This window comes from Mustela erminea, chromosome 2, assembly GCF_009829155.1.
Source record: "Mustela erminea isolate mMusErm1 chromosome 2, mMusErm1.Pri, whole genome shotgun sequence".
Classification (NCBI taxonomy): domain Eukaryota; kingdom Metazoa; phylum Chordata; class Mammalia; order Carnivora; family Mustelidae; genus Mustela; species Mustela erminea.
The window spans coordinates 138,768,008-138,788,775 of NC_045615.1; the positions used below are offsets into that span (position 1 = coordinate 138,768,008).

General features: G+C 41.5%; 1 protein-coding gene across 3 annotated transcripts; it reads right to left on the minus strand.

The window, feature by feature from the left end:
- Positions 1-358: 358 nt before the first annotated feature.
- Positions 359-20,026, minus strand: SGCB (sarcoglycan beta). 3 transcript variants are annotated; one of them, XM_032334285.1, is made up of 6 exons: positions 17,874-20,026; positions 11,912-12,121; positions 8,149-8,334; positions 7,326-7,517; positions 6,881-7,012; positions 359-3,207 (listed from the first exon to the last, which is right to left on the minus strand). In XM_032334285.1, the coding sequence occupies exons 1-6, from the start codon at positions 17,967-17,969 to the stop codon at positions 3,004-3,006; spliced, it is 1,020 nt and encodes a 339-aa protein (XP_032190176.1). In that variant the 5' UTR covers positions 17,970-20,026; the 3' UTR covers positions 359-3,003. The 3 variants fall into 3 exon arrangements, with proteins under 3 accessions (XP_032190176.1, XP_032190179.1, XP_032190178.1); XM_032334288.1 differs by lacking the exon at positions 17,874-20,026 and adding an exon at positions 17,538-17,579; XM_032334287.1 differs by lacking the exon at positions 17,874-20,026 and adding an exon at positions 14,890-15,058.
- Positions 20,027-20,768: the final 742 nt, after the last annotated feature.

A 20,768-nucleotide genomic window follows, 5' to 3' on the forward strand; every position in this document is an offset into this window, starting at 1 on the left:
TTAATTTTTATATGGCATAATTTGTAGTCTTTGCCCCCTCAACACTTTTTAAAAGACTTCTAAAAATATCAGCATTTCAGTGGTCTCTTTTCGTCAAGTTAAGCACCATAAACATTCTTACCCTCTTTAAAAAAAATTATTTCAAAGCTAGGTAGAACTTCCACCTTTCATCATTAGAACTATCACACAAAATTTATTTCATTTTTGTCATAACGCAAAAAGAATACAAATAAGGATATATTTAAATCTTGCAGACCATATATAGACAGTCCCCCCCCCCCCCCCGTGTGTTGTTTTGCATTTTCCCAGCTGCCTGTTGGATGGTTTCTGAAATACTTGGCTTTTATTTCATTTGTCTCCCTCGTCATTGCGACCTCTCTCTGAAGTAGTGCGGTTATTTACACAAGCGCGAATCTACCCCCCTTCTCCTGGGAGCCTGTCTTTGTCTATCTGCTTTCCCGGAGTCTGCTTCCTGTCCTATCAGTCAGTGCTCAAGGCAGGGGATGAACAACCAGGAGAAAGAGGCAAAGTTAACATTTCGGGTTTTGAAAAATACCATCTGGTGGTGAGAACGAGGAGCTGAAGTTTTACCATTATGCAAAATAGATCGCAAGTGAAATGGACGGTCTGCTCCTGATCTCATTTCCCTTGAGTTTTCCAGGTCTACATCTCAGTGAAAAGGCAAAGGCTACCTGCAAAGTGTCCGAAAATACTGTACCTGTTACCTTTACAGTCCTGTAAAAACATCAAAATATCCTCTCATGTTAAAAGCACTTAATGGAGATGTATCAAAAACACAAGTATTTCTCAAAGAGTTGAGTAAAAATAGATTGCTTCGTGAATTATACTCAATAAATAATACTTTGTAACGTAGTGTTTTGTGGTTTTTGCAAAAATATTTAGAGACTTTCCAAGCAAATCTAAATAGAACAGACAAGAATGTGAAATTAAAAATAGACTATGTGTCTGAATGAAAATTCCAACGGATTTTTCTGAACATTATTCAAATATGAAATGACACTGCATATATTCAAATAAGTTCTGACTATCACAACAATTAATAACACTCAGAGGTCAGAAAGTTCACTTCTTGGGTGACGGGCATTGAGGAGGGCACGTGAGGTGATGAGTACTGGGTGTCATAGGTCACTGATAACTTACTGAACACTGCATCTGAAACTAATGTACTATATATTGGCTAACTGGATTTAAATAAAAAAAAAATAAAGTTCACTTTCCCCCTCATTTAAAAACTGCACTTAGTATTATATAGTAAGCTCATCTCCTTCAGTACACTTTAATGACTGCTCGTAATCTCTAAGGCATCTGGTTGCTCTATCAGAGAGAACTGTGCGTAGGCTGAATGCAGATCCGTCTTTGTATCGATTTTCTTATCTACACAAAGTGACCACAGCAGAATACTGTTAGACTTGAACGCAGAGTGGGGCTTATGATTTATCTCTACTGCTTATTTTACAGCAAACTATTTTGAAAACTTGGCCCCTGATGCTCTGTGTGTGATGAATAATACCAGAGAGTTCCTTTTAAGTCAATTATAAAATACATTAAAAATCAACCGGCTTCAGGGATTGGGATATGAGGAGCAGAGATCAGTTCTCATACTTACTCCAAATCTACTTAAAGACGAATTTTCTCTATCCGCACCCTTCACACCATGCTGCCCAACTTTGTTCCGGCCCAGCGCACAGGGCAACGGGTGCTCCTTGAATGGTGCAGTGGGGCGGACTTGCCTGGGGCCATGGCCTCCAGCTTCGCACTGCGTTGCCCTGAGGCCTGAGGGTCTAAATATCTTAGTGACCCTTTTACCCAATTCAGGTACCCCCAGGGGCCAAGGCCCATCAGTTAGGAAACTGCAGTAGCCTACAGCTAGACTAACTGGACTTTTCTATCGCATAATATTTTGGATTGGCACAAGCTAGTTTAAAATCTGATAGCAGTTGGCCAATTTTTTTGACATGAGATTGATTTTTAATTTTTTAAACTAGAGTAAGCATGGCTGTTTTATTTGATCCTTACCTGCTTAAGTGAGTCTGAATTTGTCTTAATTTTTTAATATATTTTTTATATTTTTAAATATTAAGACTTCAGTGCAGATAGTGAAAAGGACACAGTATTTGGAAGCAGGTACATTTTAGGTTTGAATCACATGTGAGCTCCAGTCCCAACCCGGGCTGCTATTATACTGTGTGACATAAGGTAAGTCTCTTAACTCCTCTGATCCTCAGTTTCCTAAGGGGAAAACCTGGGATAATAAGCCCTACATCCAGAGCTGTGGTGAAAATCAGCGATGTTACAGACACAGTGCCTGGGACAGTGGCTAGAATGAGTCATGTAAACCACAGCTGACATCAGGATCTAACAATTAAAGCTGGTGTTTCAATTTCTACCACATTGTGAACATTTCATACTCATCAATATTTAGCAAGTAAATATTCTATTACAGAGTATTTTCATCCTAGTGCAAAACTAAGAAACCACAGTTTCTTACCACATATGTGACGTTCTTTAATGATTTCACTTGCATTGAGAAAACAGCTGAAAATTAATGCACTAAAAATCTGAGACCATTCTCTTAGAAGCCAAAAGACAGAGCGTGTAACATTTACTTACAGTGCACCTTTCAGTCCCCTTAAGTGGGTGCATCCCCATTTACCAAATGTACTTACAGTGAGTCTAAACGGTTGCTTCAGCCCTTTATCCTTTAGACAAGGAACAGCGGGATTTTAAAAATACTTCCTTCAAGATGAATTTTGCTTGTATTCACTTCTGATAATTACTTTAGAACTGTAATTTGAAGATCAGTACAACTTAATGAAATGTATTCAAATTTAAGCTGAGAATCTTTTAAATATGGAGATTACATAATAGGTACAGTAGTGCTCTGTAGGTGAGAGTTATCGCGAACTCTCTAAAAACATGACTTGCATGCACACTCTTAAAAAAAGTCACGATATGAAGACGCGGGTGACCTCTCGGGTTCTTCTAGTGAGTGTTTCCACAGGGATTGTCTGAGATCTGGCAGCCCATGTTCTGGCCCGTCACTTGTACTTTGAAGAGCGTCCCGTCTGCACACATACACAGCTTGTAGCGCACCCAGTCGCCCGTCCCAAACTGGTCTCCACTGGAGGAACTAGGTAGGCGACTTGTGCTAACCATCACAGTTCCGTTTAGGATGATGCTGTTTTCCTATCAGGAGAATAATAACATGATTTATTTATCTCCACAAATAGAGAGAACAAAATTAATAAACAAAAACAAAATAGTAACCAGGAAAATAAGTGGTGTAAAAAACCAGTAAAGTCATGACCAAAACAACAACAGGGAAAACAAAACCAATGTCAAGATTCAACTAGTGACCTCTTTAGTTCATAGTGTGTATCAATACAGTTATAACACCCTCTATTAAAATTATATCAAAATTCCTAAGTGCGTAAGACTGACACAGGTCATTTTCACTTGTTACTTCTTAAGAGAGTTTTTACAAAGTTACTGACTGGTATGTTTCTGATGATGAGAAGAAAAACACTGTTTTTCTCCTATAGAAAAATTAATTTTAATTTCTAATGTTTTTGCACACCACAAATCAAGATTCAAACCAGATAATTTTGAAGACCGGGCACTCAAAGAAAACTGCCTCGAGGTTCTCTTCTCCATGTGTACTGTTTCAGGAACATTCTTGTACTGTAGCCCCTTTATTTTTGGGAACTCCTAAGCCTCTCTCTCTCTTCTTTCCTCCTCTTTTCTTTTTTTTCTTTTCATTCAATCAACAAATAATTATTAAGTGTCTACTATGTATTAGATATTATTCTAGGTGCTGAGGATCCAGCAATTAACAGAGAGCTAAGTCCAAGCTCTCATACAGCTGATGTTTTAATGGGGAGTGGCAGAAAATAAACAGGTGAACAGGTAAAATAAATAGAACATCACTGGAAAAAAAAGGTAAGCAAAGAGAGTGACCAGGCAGGTGCTCTATTTAAACAGGCTGGTCAGGGAAGGCCTCCCTGAGGTGGTCACAGTGTGGCAGAAACCAGATGAAATGAGTAAGCCATGTGGGCAACCGGGGAAGGGCCCTTCAGGCAGAGGACCCAATACATGCCAAGGCCCCAGTATGAAGACGTGCTAGGTGTTCGAGGAACAGGTGGAAGCCAGTGTAGCTAAAGCAGAGAGCACAAGGGAGTTGAGTAGTAGGAAATGAGTCAAAGAAAGAACTTGGGGCCGGACATGTTGGGGAACGGAATGGACTTTGCGTTTTATCCCCAGTTAGATGAGAAGCCATTGGGAGAGGTCTGAATGTGGAAGTGATGTGATCTCTGAGACAGGATCACTCTGGCTGCTGCACAGATCACTGACTACAGGAATGAATGAGAGCAGCCAGACCATTTGGGAGGCCATTCCAACAGTGCGGCGGGATGTGATGGTTTATATCATCGGTGGTGGTGGTGGAGGCAATGACAAGCAGTCAGGCTCTATTTTTTTAAGGCTTTGCTGATGGACTGATGGGCACCATTTAACAAGATGGGAACACTGAAAGAAAGGCATGTTTGGGGAGAGAGAGAGGGTATGAAGATTTTAGACTTGTTGAATTGGAGATGCCTATTACATACTGGAGTGGAGAACTCAGCTGAATATGTGAGTCTTGGTTCAGAGAAGAGATTAAAGCAGGAGTTCCAAATTGGAGAGTCATTAGGTTATAGAAGGCATTCAAAGCAATGAGACAAAGTTGGGTTTGAAGAAATGTTAATAGCTAAGTGACTATGTAGTGTTAGTATGCATATGGGATAAACAGAGTCCTTGTGATGAATTTTGAAATTTTGTTTCAATGTTGCCATCTTGTGGTCATTTAATTTTACTTTCTTTAAATCTCTAGAGCAGTTATTTCTTTAAATGCAGTTTAATTGATAAAATTCTTACTTAAAAAATTTTTTTTTCTTATAATTAGCTATACATTTAAAAACTAACCATTGGGGGCACCTGGGTGGCTCAGTGGGTTAAGCTGCTGCCTTCGGCTCAGGTCATGATCTCAGGGTCCTTGGATCAAGCCCCACATCGGGCTCTCTGCTCTGCAGGGAGCCTGCTTCCTCCTCTCTCTCTCTCTGCCTGCCTCTCTGCCTACTTGTGATCTCTCTCTGTCAAATAAATAAATAAAATCTTAAAAAAAAAAAAAACTAACCACTGATATTAACTGGATTATAAAGCTAATTATCTTTTCAGTACTGGTGGCTTGTTTTTCTTTAATTGTGGAGAAACTGATATGTATGAATATGTATTTCAAAGTATCTTAATATTTCCCATATCAACTACAGACAGAATTTTCAGGTAGGGAAAAAAAAAAAGATTTAGGTAACTTGCTAATGGCTATATGCCGGCTATCACACCTCTTGCTTCTTTGAGTTTCCAGTGCTGAGAATAATAGCCCCATTGTGATGTTTCCTCAACACTATTCTCTTAAGAGGAATGGCTTCTTACTACAATACAGGCAAAATATACCCAGTATTGCTATTGAGTTTCTGGCAAGAAACACATTTGTATTTATCTTTGTTATTTAGAAATTGTAATATGTGTTTTAGAGGAAAGTGCTATTTATGAAAATGGAAAACTAAATTTTTTAAAGCTTATTTTTTCTAAGTTAAATTAAATTTAAACAAAAGGAAATAATTATTTTATTTTTATAAGTCCTTAGGATTAATTTTATTTCTGTCATATATGATGCTTGGTAAAATAATTTAATTAGCTTTAGTTAAGTAGCACATTGCTGGTGGCCAAGGACATTTTGAATAAATAAGCTTTGATCAAAACTAAGCAGGTAAACAGTTTTTGGATATCTGGCTCCCTTACATGACATATGTTACCTACTGAAGTTCAGATATAATCTGTGAAGGACAAAACTTCACTTTTCGGGGTGCCTGGGTGGCTCAGTGGGTTAAAGCCTCTGCCTTCGTCTCAGATCGTGATCCCAGGGTCCCGGGATGGAGCCCCGCATCAGGCTCTCTGTTCAGTGGGGAGCCTGCTTCCTCCTCTCTCTCTGCCTGCCTCTCTGCCTACTTGTGATCTCTGCCTGTCAAATAAATAAATAAAATCTTTAAAAAAAAACACACATACAACTTCACTTTTCAATTGTTATAATAAAGGCAAAATCTTTTTCCTTTGCAGTTAATAATAGATGGGTAAATAAAATATATTTTGTACATTTGCTAATTGATTTTCACATCACTGGATATAAAACTTGGGAAAGGGCATGAAAAATCTTTAATTAAAAAAAAAACCCAACATGGGGTTATGGACATTGGGGAGGGTATGTGCTATGGTGAGTGCTGTGAAGTGTGTAAACCTGGCGATTCAAGACCTGTAGCCCTGGAGCTAATAATACATTATATGTTAATAAAAAAATAAGAAATTATACATATAAAAAAGAAGCCAAAACCCCACAACTTCAGGGAATGGATAATTCTATGATAATTCTTACTTTGAGAATTCTTCCAGAATTTTGGAAGTTTATTTATTTTTGCCTTTTAAAATAATACAGGTAACATGTTGTAAAAAATTTTTTTAGAAAACAAGAGGCAAGCAGAATGAAAAATAAAATTAAAGTCATCTGTTATCCTGCTACCTATAGTCAACCACTGTTGACATTCTGGCATACCCTTCTAGGTTTTTATGAATGTACATATGTTCTGAAAAATAAAAATGAGACATTTCACAAACTATAACTGTCTTCCACTTCAGAGTCCATTTTGAACATCTCCCCATGTCAAAAAATATACAACTACATTACCATTTTAAATAATTGTATACTGTTTCACATATAGATTTATATGCCCAAGAATCTACAAATTCTCTAAAACTCTTAAGAAATACTCACTGCCTTTAACTCCATATTACCGCCCATGTGAAATTCAATGGTTTTGCCCATAATGAATACACCTTCATTTCCACGCACGATAGCACGCCCGTCAACTTTTATATTTAAGTCACTAGTAGCATTGCTGGTAATCTGAAAATTATTAAAAAAAAGGCAATAAAAAGCATTTCTAAATTAAAGTGAGAATTATTATCAGAGACAGAGGAACAGGAGTTTCACCCATGGAATACGAAAGGCAAGAATTCTCAGTCACGTTTTACAGGGGTTGAGATAAAGAGACGTGACTTGACAATGATCAGATGATGAATCTAGAACTAACTAGTCCTTCCCACTGTTCCAGAACTTATTCTCTCACATCTCTATAAACCAGCAAAACTCCCCTCCCGCTTTGTAACTTTAGACAGTAATTCTCTTCCATCAATAAAGCAAACAAAAGAAATCATACCCTTTCAGTAGATGCTTTTTGAACATTCAAACTTTTCACTCCACTTGGCAAATGAAACTCATGAGTTTCATAGTCTGTGCTGAATAAGATATTCTGAGTCCTCGGGTCAAAAAACTGCATACCAATGTCACTGGTAATAGAAGTTTTGTTCTTTTCTACACTGAGCTTTGTTGTCCCTTGCTGAAAAACAATCTACAGAGAAACACTTTATCATGAATATGTTTTCAAAGGAGGCTGCATCCAAAATACATCAAGAACATTATTAAAAACACTTTACAATAGACTAACTTCCAATAATTTTAACGGCATCTCTCTATCCACTTGGGAAAAGAGTTCCTTAAAATGAGGATTTATACCCTTGTTTGGTTGCACTGCTCTGCACAAATCCATGGGTCAGCAGACAGACGGACCTAGACCTAAGGCGGGCAGGGGTTGGTAAGAATACCTCCTTGAGGTTCTGGTCCACTGAAAACCTGTGTTACAGCAGCCACCTATATGGGCTGCCACGGACTCGACTGGCATACTCCCTTCTAGACTCCCAGAAAGTACAGGGAATTCCAACCTGGGAAGGTGCTCTGTTTGCAGGTTACCTTGCACGGAGGAGAAAGAACACGCTATTCTTAGAGTAATTAATCTATTACAGGAAATGCTGCCCTATTAAGATATTAAGAAAGCATGTAATATTTATAGATTACAAGACCGACAATATTATTAAATATGCTTATGAATAGTCTCTCGAGGAAAATATCCATTTCCAATAATCCACTCTAGGTTTTTACAAAGAATTTTCCTCTAATGTCCCTCGACTGATGTGGGAACTTACAGGCTGGTTGTTGCCAGTGATAACCAAGTTTTCATTTCGCCTTCCTCCTACTGTGCTCTTATAAAGAGGATGTATAACTCCCATGTCAGATACTTGCTTAAACCGGAGCAGGCCGCTTTCATGAAACTCCATGCTGTCACAGCCATTTGGCCCAATGCGAATCACAGCCCAGATAACAAGTGTTATCTACAAGAGAAAACAAGCCCCCTGTTAATTGGTAGCCCACATTTAACATAATTAGAAAACAAACAGAAAAGACAATTGCCAGAGGATTAAACTTCCTAAGATGTCTCACCAGTGATATGAATACATCACCTGGGTTTCCACTTGAAAATTAAACCCATTTCAATTTGATCAGGGTATTACAGGCAAATAGCTGAAAGTCAAAGTACTAGGAGTGCTAGAAGAGCAATTTCTTATTTCTTCTGCTTCCTCCACATCTTGTCTGGTGACAGCCACTTTCAAACAATTTTAGGTATTTCATCTAGAATTTTTCCAGATTTTTAAGTGATGTGATTATATTATTTCTTCACTCATCAATCTAAGGTTTTACCTATTAATTTCTTACTTCAGCAGATGAGAATTTATCTCATTTATATTTCTTCTCCACTAGCTCCCTTCTCGAATGCTAGCTAGACCCAGGTTCAGTATTTTCAGTACTGCAACTGTGTAAGTACTGTTCATTGCTAAGCCAAATACTGTAAATAAGAGAGCAGTTCCTTTTTTGTACTCTGCGTCTCCTGGAGTTTCATACTTGTCTTTCTTTGGCACTGGACCACATTTGCTTAGTTTCTTTGAAAACCCGACTGAAAATTTTCAAAACCTCCAAAGTCTTTATAAAAGGTCACTCAGTAAAAGGTTCTCAAAGTCCAAACCTCTCGGGTAATTTATTCTAGGAGTTCTATTTTTCTGTCTCAGGAAAGCTTACTGGAACTCTGTGCTTGCTCCAATCCGGACTGTTCCCCCTTGGGTCTGTGATGATACAGCTGTCACTGAAAACTTTTCCTTCGTTTCGTGCTGGAACTTCTCTGTCTCTCTCCTGTGCTGGATACCCAGTTTCCCACATCCCTGCCTTCAGTTTTCTGGGTTAGTGCCTTCTGGAAGTGAGCTTCTCCTCCAATGTCCTCCTTAGAAAGAACATATGTGGGCACCTGGGTGGCTCAGTCTGTTGCGCCACTGCTTTTGGCTCAGGTCATGATTCTGGAGTCCCGAGTTGAGCTCCACCCCAGCGGGGTGTCTGTTTCTCCCTCTGACCTTCTCCCCTCTCATGCTCTCTCTCTCTCAAATGAATAAATAAAATCTTAAAAAAAAAAAAAAAGAATGTATGTGAAGGCAATTTTGAGAGTGTGCACGGTTAAAAAATGTCTCTATAAGCCCTCACATTTGATTACTAGTCTAGCTTGATAGACATTCTAGGGTTGGTGCTATTTCCCTCCGAATTTTGAAGGCCCTTGCGGTCTGGTTTGCTGGGCTGCATTTGAGAGGTCTGACATCTCTGATTTTGTGTTCTTCATACACAACCTGCTTTTATTTCTCCTCTGGAAGATTTTAGGATCTTCTCATTATCCCTGGTTTTCTTAAATTTCAGTCATGGCCTTGGTGTGAGTCTTTTATGCATGACATTGGACCTAGAATGGTAGTTTTCAATCTGTTCTAGGAAATTTTCTTGACTTATATGTTTGATAACTTTCTCCCCAGTGTTCCTTCTTACCTTTTTCTGAAACTCCTATTAGCAGAATGTTACACTTCCTGGATTCTTTAATTTTATTGAGCTTTCTAGAAGGGTTCCTTTTCTTTATCGGCCAATCTCTCTGTCTGTCTTTCCATCCATCCATCCATCCATCCATCCATCCATCCATCCATCCATCCCTATGTATTTCTGCAAGTTCTTTCTTATTCTTTAATAGCTCCTTCTTAATGGCATGTTATCCTTGTTTTGTGGATGTAATATCCTCTCTTTTCGCTGAAGATATTGGTTTTAGTTTTTTAAGTTTTCTGTCATTCATTGTATTTTCTCTATTTCCTTGAATTCCTATTTTCCCCATGGTTTGTGTGTTTTTGGTCTCCATCATTTTTCAATTCTGGGAGCTTTCCAAGAGATCCATGGATCCCTAGTGGCTCAGTGTTCATACTGAACAGTGAGGTTTAAAAAAGTGCACAGAAAGTTCTCTGTGTGGGGTGGGGCTTGTGACAGGCTTCATAGCAGGAGATGAGGTGGCTTTTCCACTCGGACTTGCCAGGTGTCAGTATCTACAGGTTTTTTCTCCAGATGCTTCGGTTTTTCCCCGAGCAGGCTACCTCATCTCCTGCCTGGGGGACAGAAGCCTGGGACCAGGGAGCTGGAGAAAGAGACTGAGAAGAGAGCTGGAGAGCTGGGACACAGGGTCTCAGCACTCAGGATTCAGACCTGCCTGCTTCCAGCACCCCTCCCCCCCTCAGGCAGGAAGAATCCTCTCCCTTCCACGACATGCTGTGTGGGGTTACAAGGCAAGGTTGCCTAACTGCTGGCCGGAAGGCAGAGGAAGGCTAGGGATCTCTGACTGCTTCTACAGGGTTCTTGAAAAGCTGTTTTCCATTCCTGCCTCACTCCTGCTTTTCACGGTACTTGTATTTCCAATTCCTGACGATTATGCAAGGCTCTGTCACCAACACAAAGGAACAGGTTCCCTTCTCTGGTAAGTGAACTGCCATTTCTCCTCCTGCTTTCTTGTCTTCATACATTATGGTTTAGGATTTCGGTTGCCTCCCACGTTCCTTCAATGTATTTCTGTTTCTTGACTTTGTTACCTTGGGATGAGCTTTTTAAAGAGGAAGGGGATAAAAATGTCTTCATTCTTCCATCTTAACCAGAAGTTTCCAACAACAACAAAAATGTATAAAATAAAATAAATTCAGAACACGTGCTCCTAGAAAAGCTATTTACAGTACCAGCTCTTTCCAATGTACGGGAAGAATGAAACACAAAGGTTTGGGAGGAACATAAAGTATAAAGGACTGGCTTAAAAGTATTAGGAGCCAAAAATAAAAATAAATGAAATTGCTTTAGACCCTCTGTGGCCCATGTTCATCCGTCACAGGTAGACCAATAACAACCCTTGGCATATGTCATCTCCACACATGCCAGAGAGAGGGGTTCAAGTTTAACCCTCAGGTAGTTACAGCCTTGGATTAAGTCTTCTTCTTTAGAAAAGCAAGTATCTTTGGAAAAGGTAACATATTAGGTCTTCAGCACCTTAGAGTAAACTCGCCTACCAGATCCTTCCAGTCTATAACAACATAGACAACACTACAAAAGATAACTCTCTGTCAAACAAGGGTTACGATTTTAAAATCTGGTTGAGGAGGTAATACTAAATTTAGGAGAAGCTCAATGAGAACAGAAAGGGTTCTATTTTTTTAGGCGAGGTGAAGGCAGTCAAGTGCCACTGGGTGGCTCAGTGGGTTAAGCCGCTGCCTTTGGCTCAGGTCATGGTCTCAGGGTCCTGGGATCGAGCCCCCCGTCGGGCTCTCTGCTCAGCAGGGGGCCTGCTTCCCTCTCTCTCTCTGCCTGCCTCTCTGCCTACTTGTGATCTCTGTCTGTCAAATAAATAAATAAAATCTTTAAAAAAAAAAAAAAAGCAGAAGGTAAGAGGGTTTTGAAAGAAATTATAGAAACAAAGTCTATGATTCCACTAAAAAATTCCCCATGGTAATTAATATATATGCTGCCGAAGTGAGCACTCCATGGTAATTAGAAAAAGAAAATTCTGTACCACATACTTACAATTAAATTGATGACAGCCAGGATAAACAAGAGGATAATGACACAGATGGCTAAATTGCCCTTTCTCCCCCTCAATCCCGTTTTATGGAGGCGATCTTCATCGATTGGAATATATCCGGCCTTGAAATTACTATTATGCTCCTTATTGACATTCCTTCTCTCGACAGCCTTCTCCCGCATGGACTTCTTTACAGGACCGTTGGAACTTTGCTAAAAACAAAATACAACACAATGGAACAGCCATACCCACTCTTTTCAATGCATTTATTTATGAAGTGCAAATTCCTAATGAAAGAAAACTGAACTGCTGAACTGCTGAAACACATATTTTCCATGGATAAACTTGAAGTCATGTTGAGCTGTAGGCTCCAATTCAGGATGTTGTTATGCTTAGAGGGGTAGTGGAGAAGCTTTAGTGTGACTCTTGATAACACATTTCTACCCTCTGCTTTGAACCTGAAGGGTACAGCTAGCTCATCTGGGGTAAGAATTGACATATATATTCCACATGGTTCATCTTTTTTTAATTAATGATTTATATGATTTGTTTCATTATATATATGTAATATACATATATATTTCTTTTGTAAGAAAAAAATTTGGAAAGGCTGACACTGTTTTCTAGTTATCACCCCAGTTGGCTAAAGCTAACATTATCTTCTATCAGCAGTTTTCAAAGTATGGGCAAGGGAGACCAGGAGAAGCTCCCTGAACTCCTACAGAAGCCTGGAGAGTAAAAACTGTGTTCAAAATAATACCAAGATGTTACTTATCTTTTTTACTCTTCTTCTCTCATGAATGTTCAGTGGAGTTTTGCAGAGGCTAAATGACTGTATGTGACATCAATGCTCTAACAGCTAATGGAATGTGTGCTTGTGTATTCCTGTGTTTCAAATTTTCTCCAGTTTAATTTTTAATATGGTAAATATCAATGACTATAACTCACATAAATAAAAGTTATTTGGGGTTCTCAGTAACTTTTTTTTTTTTTTTAGATTTTATTTATTTATGTATTTATTTGACAGAGAGAAATCACAAGTAGATGGAGAGGCAGGCAGAGAGAGAGAGAGAGGGAAGCAGGCTCCCTGCCGAGCAGAGAGCCCGATGTGGGACTCGATCCCAGGACCCTGAGATCATGACCTGAGCCGAAGGCAGCGGCTTAACCCACTGAGCCACCCAGGCGCCCTCTCAGTAACTTTTAAGAGCATAAAAATAACCCAAGACCAGAAAGTTGGAGGACCTCTAACTTACACTATGGTTGAATGGTATTTTTGGTAATATGTTATGAACACAAAATGGATAAAAATGGATACTACCCAACTTATAAATATTTTAGAGCTCTGAGAAAACTTACTTATTGGATAGGGACTTATGAAATATTTTATGCTTAAACACTAATACCACAAATAGGAATACTAAAGAAATACAGGATAGGACCCTTATTCTCTAGATATCATGAATGTGATGTGGGTATAAAATAGTTAGCAGTGCAATAAAGTAATCTGTATGTTCAGATGCCAGAATCAATAGCATGGCCAATTCATGCCACGGGGTCCAACCGGAGGAGACACAGGATGGCTTCGCATTTGTTTTCAAGGAAACAGGAAGTAGGTGGGTCAGAGCGGGCAACACAGGGAGATTACAGTGGCAAAGTAGAGCAGGTCGAGAAAATTCTTGGACTGCTGGGTACAAATTCTAGTCTTTCTGTCTGTTTAACTGGGAGTCCCTGGAGGTTCCTGGACACGAATGACACACATTTCAAGATGCTAAATGTGTGGGTGTTTGTAAGAGAGAGGAAACAGGACATCAGTGAGCAGGCTGCTGGGGATGTTGTCATAATGGAGGTTTGAAGTAATGAGGTAATGAGGGCCTAAACTAACGTGGGATGAAAAAGGAAAGATTAAAAACATACTTCGTGAGAGGAGCTGACTGAATTTGCAGCCAGCTTCAAAGAATCTCATGTTTACTGAATGGTGACTAGCTAAATATGGGGAATGGAGGAGGCAGAAGACTCTGCATATGTCGCACTTAAACTAAATGAGAAATAACCACATGGCTCAAAGGCAAGGGGAAGGACGGAATGGGGTATTCGATCAGTCAGGACTAGAGATACAGATCTGAGAGCTTAGCCCCGAGGTAAATTAAATCCACAAGAGTGCATCAGTGTACTATGAAAAATAGCATACAGGAAAGAGAACAAGTGACCAAGGACACAGTCTTGGGAAAATTTAAATGTGCAGCTACGGTGGAAAGTGAGAAATACAACGAATGGTAGGAAAACCAAGGATATGTAGTGTTGCTGAACCTGTTTTGTCAAGAAGTGCTTCAACCTTCAAAGGTGAACTCTGGGAAGCAAACCAGTAAGCTGGGCACAGTCTAAAAAGATATCACATGTATGCATCTACTTTCCAGTCTAGAAAGAGAAGAGAGAAAAAAAGAGAAGACGATAGCTAAAGAATTATGTACTATCAGAGGAAAACTGTGCTTTTGTGGTTGCTGTTAGTAAACACCTCCCCTCCCCCTGACCCCCACCGATTTGGGGGAAGAGTTGTATCTTTGACGGCGGAGGGAAAGATGCCAAGAGGTGCAAAGATGGAAGATCTCACAGTTGGGCAGGATAATGTAGGAAATGAGACCCTCCAGAAGGCAGGAAAGAAAGTGATACGGGTACATGAGAAAAGACTAGGCTTTCAGGATAGGCTTCCCACTTCAATGAAACAGTTCACACCCAGGAGAGAAAACATTCTTCTTTTTCTTTGGGATGTGAAAGCTAAGGTCATCTGCCAAGAAAGAGTGGAGAAGGCTACCGGAATCTTACCGTGGTGGCAGAGGTAGCAGGCTGGTTAGGGGTTTATGGAAAATAAAATCCTAACATAAAATGACAGGACGAATCATTGTGAATAATGCAGCAGATACAATTTTTGTAATTCCACAAAGCAGCAAGGAAGGCTCTATAGAAGATAATTCAGTCTACTCACCAGATTTTTTTCCCAAAACAGGTTGTTGAGTATTGTGTAGGTTGTGTGTCTGCATGAGGGTACACTCATGCTGCTGACATCTTAGAGTGGAGTGTGCACTTTGATACTTTTTGCAAGAAGGCATAGAATACCTTAAGGGAGATATACTTTCCTCTAATTGTCACAGACATGGTATGGGCAATTTAAAAGTCAGAGCTTGAATAAAAGGTTTACAACAAAGAGAAACAAGACAAAATTGATCCCTCCTGGGATGCATTCTTTACTCTTTTCTGCCAATTCATGTAAATTATTATATTCAATTTGATACATTTATGATTTATTGAAGAGTTATTATATGCCAAATGCCTCAGATCACCAAGATAGGCCAGACAAAGCACCTACCCTCAGTGAACTTCCTGATAGGCCAGGAGAGTAGACAGACCGGGTCACTAGCAGTGGCAGTTCAACAGTGGTGGCAAACGCACAGAATGCTGAAAGGGTACAAAAGAGGACTGCAGCTCTACTTAGCAAGCAGAAGCAGCAGGGGCAGGTTTTTAAGAAAGACTGAGATTTCATCTGAACCTTGGGAGGATAAATAGGAGTAAGCCAGGCAAAAGCACAGAAAAGGCATTCCAGGCAGAGAGAAGAGCAGGGAAACTCTGAATACAAGTTATCTCAGTGTGAACTAATTTTGGTAGTTTCTGTGGATGGGAAGAGGATGAGTATAGAAATGGTGCAAAAAATAAGGTCTGAGATATGGTTTGGGGCCAGCAAATGAATGGACTAAGTACTGTGTCAGGAACAATGGACTTTGTCCTAAAGGTGATGGGGAACTACTAAAATTTTAAAGTGGGTTAGCGATACAATCAGATTTGCATTACGGCAAAATCAAAGTCAGAAAGAGTACTAAAAAGAGATGAACTGGAACAGAAGAGTTTAGAGATAAAGATATCAACTGTCAGGTAAGTGTTGATATTAGTCCAAAGGAGGGCTTGACGGAGCTTTAGATGAAGAGAAGATGGGGAGAGGCATTAAGAAGAAGAACTACAGAACCTGGTGATTGATTGGCTGTGACTGGGACCCAGAGGGGATCTAAGATGACTCTCAGGTAGAGGCCTGCTATATTCATGTGTGGTCTGGAGGAAAAAGGAAATGTGGGGCCCTTTGTTCAAATATCACACCTGGAACAGCAGAACATCAAACCAAGTGTGGGTCCCTTTTGAGCTTCCTTAGATAGGTCCAGCTCTCAAGTTTCTAGCTAGGTTAACCAAGGATGGATGGTTGTAGCCCTTTTAATGGTAAATATGACACAATCCAGTTTTCTACATTTTTGTGTTTGGGGTGCTTGTGGAAATTTCAGTTCAGGCTGGAGACCTATGTTTAACTCTGGAGTAGAAACGAAGGAATGAACCAGATTGCCCAATTTATGTGAAAAGCAAGAATAGAACCTTGGTGGAACCCCCAGAGCATCAACAGGGGATGCAGATTTTAAAAAAAGAACCATCTAAAATAAGAGCTGAGGTGTCAGGAGGGAAATCAGGGAAGCCAAGGAACAATTTTAATCTCAACAACCCCAGGAAGCTTTGCCTCCTTTTACTCTTTCTTATTCCCTTAGATTTTAATTTACTGTTATGATCTGTAGCTTGCCCTCTTAGCTGATTTCTCTGTATTTATTTGGCAGTATGACTTTAAGCTTCTTGAAGGTGGATTTCATCTATTTTTTTGTGTCTTTTAGAATGACTGTTCCAGTGACATACAAAGCAGTTAAGTCTTCTGAGAACAGAATGCTGGCAACTTGACTCGCATTTATTTCTTCAGCAATGCTGTAGAATGAGACTTTTTCAAAGGAAAGTCTCACTCATAGTTTCGTAAAGGGAAATAACAGTTAAGGAAAAAAGTGACTACGAAAATTATTTTTATTACAACAAAATACTCTAGCAACTCTACCTATGTGTATGCAACATGCATGCACGTATGTGTATGTAAATGTTTAGCTTGCTTTGGGGGGGAGATAGTCTTTTAAACTGCTCGGAGGTACACGTTTACAATTCAGATCAGGAAATAGTTGATAAAGCATTAAAAAAATAATTTTAAACCAGCGGGACAGAGGCAGTTTTAAACTGATGACCGAATCTCCAAAACCAAAGCGGTGGGGAGAAACCCGATGCCAGCGTAGGAGGGATGGCAGGCACAGCAGTGGCCGCAAGCTGACCTCCCGGCAACAGCTGACGGGTGTCGGCGGGCGTCAGGGCAGCCTCCCGGCTCCGGGGCTCAGGCTATTTTTACCCGCATCTCCGCTGGCCACCGAAGCCGGCACGTCCCCGGCACGTCCTGGCGCAGGCTCCCGGCTGCCACGGCCGCCACCCCGCCCTTCAGGCGGCGACCCCTCCTCAGCCCCGCCGAGGGGCAGCCGGCCGGACCGAGGGCCGCCGCCGGCTTCCCCTCGGCGACCCGGAGCCCCTGCCCGCGGAGCCGCCGCCCGGCCCTCGCCAGCATCCCCGGCGGCGGACAGCTCCTCCCGCCCGCTCCGCCCCCCGGAGCCCGGCCCGCGGCGGCCCCCGCACGCCCTCGCGTCCCGGCCTCCGCCGACCCGCCCCACGGCGGTCCCCACCGGCCGGTCGCGGCCTCCCCGACCCCTCCTGCCCCCGGCTGCAGCGTGGCTCCCAGACCTGCTCGGCCGCCGCCGCTGCCGCCGCTGCCGCCATCTTCCCGCGCCCGGCGCCGCCGCCCTCCCCGCCGCGGCCGCACCCCGTGCGTCTGCGCCTGCGCCCTGGCCGCGGGGGTTGGGGGGGGGCGAGGGGGCTCCGCTCGCCGGGGGAAAGTCTCCGAGTCCTCCGGCTGCCCGCGGGCGAGGTCCGCCGCCCCCGCCTCCAGCGCTGTGGCCTCCCGGCGTGTCTTCCCGCGCGGGGGTGTTCACGCGGGGCCCCGCGGCCGCGTCTGGATTCTCCCGAAGGGGCGCTTCAGACGACGACGTCGCCCCTTCCGTCGCCGTCGGTTCCCATCACCGAGGGCTGGCGCGGTCCCGAGCTGTCGCGTCCTCCTTGCATTATGGGCCGGGGTCTCCGTGGCCAGGGTGGGAAGAGGCGTTTTGGAGAACACATGGGGACGGGGGTGGTGTCCTGGTGCACGGAAGTTAGTACGTTGCCGATTAGCCAGCTAAAATCTTGGCAAGTGAGAGGACTCGAGGAGGACGTGAAGCCGCTTTAGGGATGCTGCTTAACTTTGGAGAGCCTGTGAAGTCTGATGCTTTCTTCGGTGGTATTGGGGTTGGATTTTCCATTTATTATTGGAGACAGTGTTGTCGGTACACATTGTGGGAAACCCAAGCTAATAGATGCTCACAGCACACTAGAACCCAACGTTGATCTTATTTATTTGTTTGTTTGTTTTCAATGCAATGGGTGGGTAGCAACCGAGGTGTTAAGAGCTGTTTCTCAGGGAGCTGAAACCACTTCTAGAAAGCACCTTTGGGGCCCAGGGCCGTCTAAGTCAGCCGGAAAGAGCAAAGAGACCAGCTGGCAAAAATGTTCTTTTTCTAGGAACCAGCTCAATTTTGCTTTTTTTGATGACTGAACTGTTATTTCATGGCTCTGCCTGCTTTCCATCAGAACATGGCTGTGAAGTTTAAATTAGATCATCTGTTGCATAAGAAATCCCTCACAAACTTTCCCCTTCTCTCTGGTTTTGGCTAATGTCAGTAGCTCACTGGTCATGAATGTGTTTATCTTCGTTCCCAAATGCTAGGACTACTGACTCACATCTCTGTGCTCAGTCCTGCTAGGATCTCTAGGACAAACCTGCATCTTAACCAGGATAACTGTAAATTGTAGCACAAAGGGAGTCAGCAGTAAGTCTGTTAACACTTTTGCTCTGGTCCCGGGCTTCTGACTGATCCTCCAGTTCTGGTACCATAGGTCTTACTTCCTACACTTTACCTCTTTTTCCTCTGCTTGGAAAGAGCTCCTCTTTTTCTCTGGCAGGCACACTCTAGCCATCCTCCTAGAATCCATCCAAATGTCACACACACTCTAAAGCTTTCCCAGTCTCCCACAGGCAGTTTTTAGCTGGTCTGTCCTTGAACTCCGCTTGTCTTTTGTAGCACATTATTGTAATTTATCTTGTTTACCTGTCTGTGTCACCTGAAAGATGGTGAGCTCTAACTGGAAGGTCCATGTCTTACTTGTCCTTTTACCTGGAACGCCTAGCATAGGACAGAAACTTCATAACATCTTAGAAATCTGCCTGGTACCCCAGTTTTTAAGACTAGAAGCCCTGCCTTTGTTTTGCTAACTTCTCTTTGACTTAGATGGTGAGATACCTGGTAATTGATTTTCTTGATGCCAGAAGCCCCTTTGACTATCTGAAAAGTCACCTTCTCTTGGGAGCCCTCATTGCTGATGTCCATCTCTCTGACAGTCACCTCCCCATTCTTCGTGTCTGTTGCTGTAGTCTGAGCACGTGTTATACTCACATAACCCCATCTTTAATGTGGGTCATTTCCAAATGTATTATCTTTAAGCTTTTTTTCAAATAGTAGGGTCTACCATACACCTGAGAATGAGTATTTAACTTCCCTGCCAGTTTTATAATAGGTCATATTATCCCCATTTTAAAAATAAAGAAATCAAGACTCTCAGAGGTTAAAAGCCTAAGTTTTCAACTAATATAGAGCCTGGATTGAACCCAAGTTTCTGCTGGCTAAAGTTTTTGCTCTTTCTACAACATAACACAGTCTTTAATTCTGCATTTCCTTTTGCTTTTGGAAGTGCAAAGCAAGGCTAGAGTACTAGTCAGATGAGGAAGACAGTTATCCTTCATTGAATAGTGTCCCCCCACCAAAATATATCCAAGTCCTAGTCACCAGTACCTGCGAATGTGATATTACTTGAAAATAGGCTTTTCAAAATAGGGTTTTGAGAACAGGGTTTTAACTTATATAAATAAGTTAAGGATCTCAAGAGAGATCACCCTGGATTTGGGTTAGGCTCTAAATCTCATGACTGGTGTTCTTAAAAGAGAACAGGACAAAGACACGCAGAGGAGAAGGCATTGGGAAGACAGAGGCAGAGACTGAAGTAATGTTTCTACAAGGCAAGAAACGCCACGACTTGTCACCAGAAGCTGGGAGTGAGGCATGGATCAGCTTCTCCCTCAAAGCTTCCAGAAGGAACCAACCCTAATGATTTTCTGAATTCTAGCCTTCAGAACTATGAGAAAATAAATTTGCGACTAAATTTGTTATAGTAGCCCTTAGGAAATTAACACACACTTCAAGCCCATCACATCAAAAATTTGGGACTTAAAATCCTTCTCCCCAACCTGCTCTTTGCATGTTCCCATAGTAAATGACACCATCATCCGTCCAGCAACCTTCAGAGTTATTCTATACTCTTTGTAGTGTGACCTTCTTAAAGTACAAACCCAATCATGACATTCATCCTGAACTTGAAAATCCTCCAATAACTTTTGCAATGAAAATTCTTTATATTAGCACATAAAGTTCTATATTTTCTGTCCCCGTCTACCTCTTTTTAGCCTAATTTCTGCCCCTTCCACAAACTATTCCTACACTTCAGCCGTGTGTCTAATTTGCAGTTCTCATCTGTTTGCCTGAATGTATCAAGTTCTTAATGTCTCAGTGCTTCTGCAGATGTGGCTATTTCTGTATTTTATCTAGCAATTCTCCTACTTGGCCACCAAAACTCAGCTCAAGGAATATCTCTTCTGGAAAGCCCTTCTTAATTTTTTTCCTCATGAGCAATTTCTGATTTCTGTGGCCCTCAGTAATTGTTATTGTCCTGATTTGCTATGATGATGCTTTGATACTTAATACATGATATTGTGTTATTTTACCTTTCCTGCATGTATATCTTGCTCCAGAGTAGACTGTAAATTCATTA

Excerpts from the sequence above, each read along its gene's own strand:
- SGCB (XM_032334285.1), bottom strand. The coding sequence starts at position 17,969 with ATGTGTTCTCCAAAACGCCTCTTCCCACCCTGGCCACGGAGACCCCGG. Across the intron at positions 12,122-17,873 it reads CGGGACCGCGCCAGCCCTCG|CAAAGTTCCAACGGTCCTGT; the intron begins GTGATGGGAACC and ends TTTTGTTTTTAG. Across the intron at positions 8,335-11,911 it reads TGGCTGTCATCAATTTAATT|ATAACACTTGTTATCTGGGC; the intron begins GTAAGTATGTGG and ends TTTCTCTTGTAG.